Genomic DNA, 7,786 nt, shown 5'->3' on the forward strand with positions numbered 1-7,786 from the left:
TGTAAAAACTAAAAAAAGAAAGAAAACATATATAGGAAGACACTGAAGACAATGATATTTATTTAGTTGTGCCTTGATCTGTTTTTTCTCGTTTCTACGAAGCAGGCAAAACCAAAACACTGAACAGTTTATTGAACGAAAAGATTCATCTGTCATTCTCTGAGACATTTCCATATTAAATCCATTGAGAGACATAAACGGGAGAAAGGAGGAGAGAAACAGACGGGAAAAACAAAAAAACGGTCAATCGTTAAGACAGAAAAAGATATGAACATAATGACGGGCAAAGATAAAGACAGAAAGAGAGCACCATAAGAGACGCAAATCTTCAGTAAAATATCAGCTAAGAACCAGAGAAGATGCCTGTCTGTCTGTCTGTCTGTCTGTCTGTTTTGTCTAATCAGCATCTTTGTTTTGTTTTCTAGTAAAAATATCGAAATATCCTTAAACCAATATGAGTTCACTATATATTTAGTGTACATTTTTGAGAATAGGGGACACCGGGGCTAGTTGTCACATAGGGAGGAGCTATTCTTTGTGAAAAGAAAGTACAGTTTAGCACACTTTTAAAAAGAGTACTTTTTATGGAAATAATATAGAATATACTCGAATGCAAACAGAATGCAATGTCTTCGAACACTTATTTGCATGATGATCATAATTCAAAGAAAATGCATTATACTTTAAATCTATATTCAGTAACGTACGTCTGACCCACTTATAGGTCTCAAGTATATATTTATATGTAAGTTCATAATTACTTTATATTATTTATTCTCTTTGGTTAAAGTGTACTGCCGAATGTACTGACAAGCATTTATGATAAACTAAAATATACTCTAATGTCATTTCTGTTGAAACTTGTACGGCATGTATTGAAATATATTTGTTATTACACAAGTTGCAATTTAGTCAATTTAAAATCTCTTCATTTTCAGTGTATTATCAAAAGTACTTTACGTGTGTTTTATGTTAGTCAACACAACAAAAATAAGTGTGCTTCTTTAAATCATGACAAAAGACTATTAAAACTATTTCAAATTAACTTTAAAGTAAAGCCTTTAAAGTGACATTACTAGAAAGTGCACTTTTTAGTTTAACACACTTAAGTGGTCTTTTTTTTTAATGAATGTCATTATCTGCAAGTACACTTGTTTTAAAGATATACCTTGACGATTTGAATACAATCAAGTGCACTTCTTTTTCACAAGGGATATAATATATAGTTCTTTGTTTTTCTGGAAAATAAGACAATCATGCTGATTGACAATGTTTTGCAGCACATGTTTTCTCTCAGCTCCAGCATGTTTAGCTCAGCTGCACTCTAGATCATGATTTATTCTCACCATCGTATTATAGCAGAGTAGGTCTATCTGTACAGTGTCTGTAGTGTGTGTTACTGTTTATTTGACATTTCTCTCTGGCTTGTAAGGACCTTGGATCTATGCGTATGGTGTGTGGAGTGTGCGAGCGTCACACCATGCCGTTCTCCTGTCGCGGTTTGTGTGTGCCGCTGCTGATCTGGGGACTGTGCAGAGAGGGCGCCAGAGTGCACAGAAACCCAGCCAGCAGCGTCAGACCCAGACCGCCCCACGCGCTGAACATGGACCAGCCGTACCCGTGACTGATGTCCTCCGGCAGGCCGTACAGGTAGCGCGGATACCGCGAGAGCTCGAAGTTAATGCCAGCCACACATGTGCACAAGGAAATGATGCAGCAGGTGCCTGCGAAGTGCGATCGCAAACAAAACAACACAGTGAGTTCATAACAACACAATAAGAACTCAAAGAAAAGATTCTAGAAGAAGGAAACAGAAAGTCGAGATAAGCATTGTGGATATAGATACAGAAACACTGCATACTGTGCACAGCAAAGCTTTTTCAAAGCAATATGTTGTTGTTTTTTTCTTGTCTCAGTAATAAGCTTCCATCTAGTGGTCGTTTGCAGTGCGTCTCACCTCCCATCAGGAAGAGCAGTCCAGCTACATACTGCATCAGCTCATTGTGTTTCCAGCAGCCCAGCACACCAATGATCCAGCCAAACAGAATGATGGCCACAGCCATACCGATGAAACCTGCCGTCATCCGCTGCAAATCTGCAGGAGAAAACAGAGCGCTGAAGGATCCCTTGTGCGCGCTTAATTGTACTGAATGTGCACTTGTAGTGTACTTCAAATCTTACAAGTATATTATTAAAAAATGGGACTTGCGGATAATATTAGTGAAATATCAGTCTGTGTTTCTTAACACACTTAAGTAGACTTTTAAAAAGTGCACTTTGCACTTAAAGTACATTTTGAATCATTGCTGTAATAATCTTTTTGTGCTTTAAAAAAGTACACTTGTTTAGTATAAATGACATGTAAAGCATGTAACATTACATTTAGCACTAGTTTGTCTACTAAATTGTATCGTCTTCATCACAAATGTGTAACTACAAATGTTCATTTGCAAAAACAGAATACTACATTTTTAACCATTTTCAAAAATCAAAAATATAGCTAACTAACACTATAAAACACAATAAAAACATGATAACAATTTTAAAAAAGTTATCCGAGTCATCTGTTTTTGCAAACAAACTCTTCAAATATATTTAAATGCATACCATACTTTTTCAATAGAAATGCTATTAAAGTATAGTATACACTCTAAAAAATGCTGGGTTAAATATAACCCAGCGCTGGGTTAAAAAGGGACAAACCCAGCTATTGGGTTGTTTTGACCCAGCGGTTGGGCTGTTTTGACCCAGCGGTTGGGCTGTTTTGACCCAGCGGTTGGGCTGTTTTGACCCAGCGGTTGGGCTGTTTTGACCCAGCGGTTGGGCTGTTTTGACCCAGCGGTTGGGCTGTTTTGACCCAGCGGTTGGGTTGTTTTGAACCCAACCACTGGGTCAAAACAACCCAATAGCTGGGTTTGTCCCTTTTTAACCCAGGGCTGGGTTATATTTAACCTAGAATTTTTTAGAGTGTATTTTTCACATTTGGTAGTACACTTTTAGCCTTATTTCAAAGACAACAGAAGTAATTATGAAATGATATGCAAAGAAGCACTTAAACATACTTAAGTGACTCAAGAAAACACTGTTAAGTTCAACTAACTGCATGTCATATATATTTAATTTAATACGTTTTCAATAAACATTCTGTATAGTCACACCTATAAGCGTATTCAGTAACACTTTATTTTAAGGTGTCCCTGTTACACGTTACATGTACTTACTATTATAATTACTATTAATTATGCGTAATTACATGGAAGTAACCCTAACCATATAGTAAGAACATGTAATTAAGTATTATGTACTTAAATGTATAATTACACTGTAACAATGACACCTTAAAATAAAGTGTAACTGTGTATTCTTTTAAAGTGTATTATTTCCGCAATAAGTACTGTTTTAAAAAATATTTCACTTTACTATGTAACATTGAAATTAATCAATAGATGCATACTATACAACAATAGACACTTAATAATGCACATACATGTTTTTACATTGTACCAATATTTAAAAAAAATACACTTACACCAAACCACACCACCAAACACATCGCTAACCCTAACCGTATCCCAACTCTATAGCAGCAAACGTGTTTTGAACTACAGTATGAACATAATAGGTACATTGTACGTAACAATTAATCTGGTGTAAGTGCATTAGTTAAGTACATGCAACGTGTGTAACAAGAACACCTTAAAATAAAGTTTAACCCCAAATATTATTTTTCACAAGGAATACATTCAACACAACAGACATAATGTCAGCACAACAAATAAAGAGATGCATATCTTATCTAATACCTTGTCTTTGGGGTATTTTATCTGTCAGATCATTAACTATAAACATGTTGCACTAACATCTAACAACCAGTCAATGTTTCCAAACACTTGTTGTCTTAATGTTGAACATTTGTCTGTTTATTACTGTGATGCTGCTTTGAAACCATCTGTATTGAATAAAGCGCTACATACACATGAATGTGACTTTTGACTTGAATTCACGGATTTAAAACCTTCACTTACAGCTACTTAACATCGTCAAGCTTTTAAAACTAATTTAAACTTTCTGGCCGGGCTTTCTAAAACCAACAACAACGTTTTAATCTAGTTTGTGTTACAATGCAAAAAGATTCGGACATTCAAAAACTGAAATATTGTGTAATAATGTCTAGCACACAATACACCTCCCTCTGCAATAACTAGTTTAGTGTATTCATTGTGGTACACTGTAAAAAAAAAATTCTGTAGTTTTTACAAAATAATTTTGGCAGCTGTGGTTGGCAGAATAATTTTGTAAAAAAAATACAGAAAAGCTGTAAACACATTCACGGCAAAACTGTAAATTTTACAGTATAAAACTGTAATTTACAAAACAAGAAAATTTGAATGTAAACCAGTAAATTCAACAACGCACCCTACTATTAAAATCTGTTTTGTACCTTTAACATACTGAAAACCACCATAATAATGCAAGTGAAAATGTACATAACTGATAACAAAAACTATTAAAAAACATGCTTATTTAAACAAAATACTTTCAAATGTGGAGTGTCACGCAGGGAATTCTGGGAATATCAGTTTACAGTTTTTGACTGTAAATTATACATTGATTTATTATTTTTTACTTCTAAAAACTGTACAATTAACAGCATTTTACTGTAAAATTACATTAAATGTCTGGTTAGATCTTTTACAGTTTGTCCCTGTATATAGTACGGGAACTTACTTTTAATCTATTAACAGCTTTTTTTTTTCAGTAGCGTTTTTGCAAAATTTTACAGTTAAAATTACACTTATTTTTTACAGTGTATTTATCCATTATTTCTTAAATACCTCGTCATATTTGTTATTTTAAATTTACTACAATTCAGGTATTGCCCGTTGTGGTAAATATTCGATGAATGCATGTGTTTTCATTTAACTTTTCCCCATTGCTCTACAAATTAGACATTGATATGTCATTATATAATCTAGTAATCGTAATAGTTTAATAGCTATGATACTGTTTTGGAAATCAAATCTTTGCAAAAAACACTGCATCTAACAATGCTTTGGAAAAAAACTGTAAAAGCTGTAAAAAATAAAGGATATACACAAACCCAAATAGGAAATAAAACAGTTATTGAACAAGCATGTGTCCTAAACTCCTGAAACATTGGTGTCTCATACTTTAGAGCAGTCAATGCAATTTGGGAAAGAAATCAATCGTATCTGTGTGAAAATATTCAGATGTAATCGTTAGCATAAGTAACTGTAATTTAATTACACATTTTATTCTCAGTCACTGTAACAGATTGCAGTTGCATTTATTTATTTTGTGACATGATCTGACTTACGGAGAGCATGCCATTCGTCTTGTCTTATTGTCTTGGTGATGTTAACTGGCAGATTCCGTGGGATATTCACTGAGGAATAGTAATACTTCACCGGCGTGCAACGCTGAAGCAAACCTGCGGAAATTCACAGAAACAATCTGATAACTTCAGCCATAATAGTGAAGATCAGATGATACATGTGTGTTTGAAAGGCTACAAGCAATTTAGACACATTTCACAAAAACATCTAAACACATATTCAGGCCCTTAACGTTGGTCCCAATGCCTTAATTTCAATTATGATCATTAAATGTTCTAACTGGACCATAAATAAAATCAAGCAAGTCAATCAATTCGCATGTCCTGCTGAGATTGACTTCACTTCCTGTTTGGGGTCCCAGTGGTGTACATGTAAAAATATTTATAACTGAATAATACATTCAGTTCTCATTATTTCAATTTTTGGTTCTTTAGTGGCATCTATAGGTCCATGAAGAACCTTTAACATCCATGGAGACCTTCTATTGCACAAAGTTTCTTTATAGTGGAAAAAGGTTCTTTAAATTATTAAAATGTTCTCCACAATAAGAAAAATAATGTTCGCTGTTCACAGAAGGGTTCTTTGGGGAACCCATCTCTGCAAAGGCCACCTTTTGGAACCTTTATTGTAAAAAAGTTGGGAAAATATGCCCATTTGGTTACAGTTTGATCCCAGCAGGAACACACTGAAGAAATATATCATTTTTACAATTTATATATAATTTTGCGATATACACACTGACAGGAGAGTACTACTACATCAGCCAGAAATTTGATTGGATTTATGTTTTATACATGGGTAATGTGTGGAAAATGCTTAGACATCAAGTTGATTATTTTTCTAAAACATAATTATACATTTTCTCTCAGACACCAAAAAGAACAGGCGGATTAATCTTTAAAATCTACTGAATTTTAATTAACTCTATTTATCATCAGGTAAGACCCAAAATCTGCATCTCATTGCCCTGAAAGACTGTGTAATTTATCACATTAAGGACAGAAATGTTTTAGAAGCTTGTAAATGCATCGGTGCATCAAAGAAAATTCATATTTCCGGACCATTTTTAAAGTCTACTTCTGCTTTTGTCATTAGAGTGATCAAAAGGAACTCAAAAAAGATTAAACAATATACTGTACCAGAGAGGGTTAAGTGTGTTTTCCCTTAATAAAAGGGCCTCGTGGTCTCTTTAGACCTCAAATGGATCCCATTGCCCTGACAGTCTCCATCTGTTTCTGTATTTGAGCTGAAATGTGATGAAAGTGTGAACGTGAGCGTGTGGTTGGTGTTGATGTTAGAGATCAGCACCTTGGATAGCGCCAAGCATTCTTCCGCACTCCTTCAAACGTTCAATAAACAAAAAAAACACGCTATAGCTGTGCAACATCAGCTTGAGATCTGGGTACTGCTCACATGTGGCCCATTTAGCATCATCATCACCTTTAAAAATCAGGTCCTCGTTCTCCAGATCGAACCCTTCTCGGTGGCATTTCCTCCACAGTCCGGTTGTGGTCGAGTTGTAGCGGCGGCTGCAGCGTGATTCCATGACGGGCTCGGGGTGCGGGGATTCCCGCAGAGGACTCGCTTTAGGTCGCATCCGGAGTGGGAGATTCTGGTTGGAGATGTATATGTATCCTGGGTCATTTCTCTTGCTGGCGTATTTTTTGCATCGGTCCCGGTGTTTCCGCGCATCTGTTTCGTACCAGTAGTCCGTGCTGATGGCCATGGTCAAGAGCCCGATGGAGCAGAAGGCCAGGAAGAGCCCCGACGCCGTTAATATCATCATGACGCCCGCGGACAACTGTCACATCTTCCGCCGAGCCCATATCATCCTAAACCCGACATAACAGGACGATACATATGCTGCTGGAGCTCTAGACAGACATGTTTGTGCCTCTGCTGCTGCTCGCTTGGCCTCGGGATGAAGGAGGACCAATGCCGACACTGGAGACTGCTGATGAAAGTGCTCCGGATTCGTCAGACAGCAGCTGTTATGCCGCTGTTTCCATAAAGGATATTCGGGCGAATCTTATAAACGTGTCCGGGTGATAGTACACCCCATATACATATATTTTCATGGATAAAAATGCAAAAGGATTAAGTCTAATGTAGGACCTTTGAGATTTCTGACATTAAAACTTTTTTTTTCTTTTTCTTTTTTAATTAAGCGGTTTGTCCTGAACAATATTTATCACTGTAATGGGAAATAATGTAGTAGTAGTAGTAAAATTCAATTCAGATTTATACAATATTAAAATAATAAATTTTACAAACTCAAAAGTAACAATGTCTTTATGGACCTTGCTTTGTAAACAGTTATGCTGGAATAGAAAAGCATCTTCCCCAAACTATTCCCACAATAATGTGTATGTGTGAAAACACTTAGACATCAAGTTGATTCTTTTTCTAAAACATAATTATACATTTTC

The 7,786-nt window shown here is 35.7% G+C and overlaps 1 protein-coding gene across 1 annotated transcript; it reads right to left on the minus strand.

Moving 5' to 3' along the window:
* Positions 1-1,226: 1,226 nt before the first annotated feature.
* Positions 1,227-7,323, minus strand: LOC107701590 (transmembrane protein 178B-like). The gene is made up of 4 exons (XM_016503637.1): positions 6,798-7,323; positions 5,339-5,452; positions 1,958-2,095; positions 1,227-1,724 (listed from the first exon to the last, which is right to left on the minus strand). Exons 1-4 carry the CDS (start codon positions 7,141-7,143, stop codon positions 1,474-1,476), a joined length of 849 nt encoding a protein of 282 aa, XP_016359123.1. The 5' UTR covers positions 7,144-7,323; the 3' UTR covers positions 1,227-1,473.
* Between the last annotated feature and the right edge of the window lie 463 nt (positions 7,324-7,786).

The sequence above is a fragment of the Sinocyclocheilus anshuiensis genome, unplaced genomic scaffold, assembly GCF_001515605.1.
Source record: "Sinocyclocheilus anshuiensis isolate Anshui unplaced genomic scaffold, SAMN03320099.WGS_v1.1 scaffold4768, whole genome shotgun sequence".
Classification (NCBI taxonomy): Eukaryota; Metazoa; Chordata; class Actinopteri; order Cypriniformes; family Cyprinidae; genus Sinocyclocheilus; species Sinocyclocheilus anshuiensis.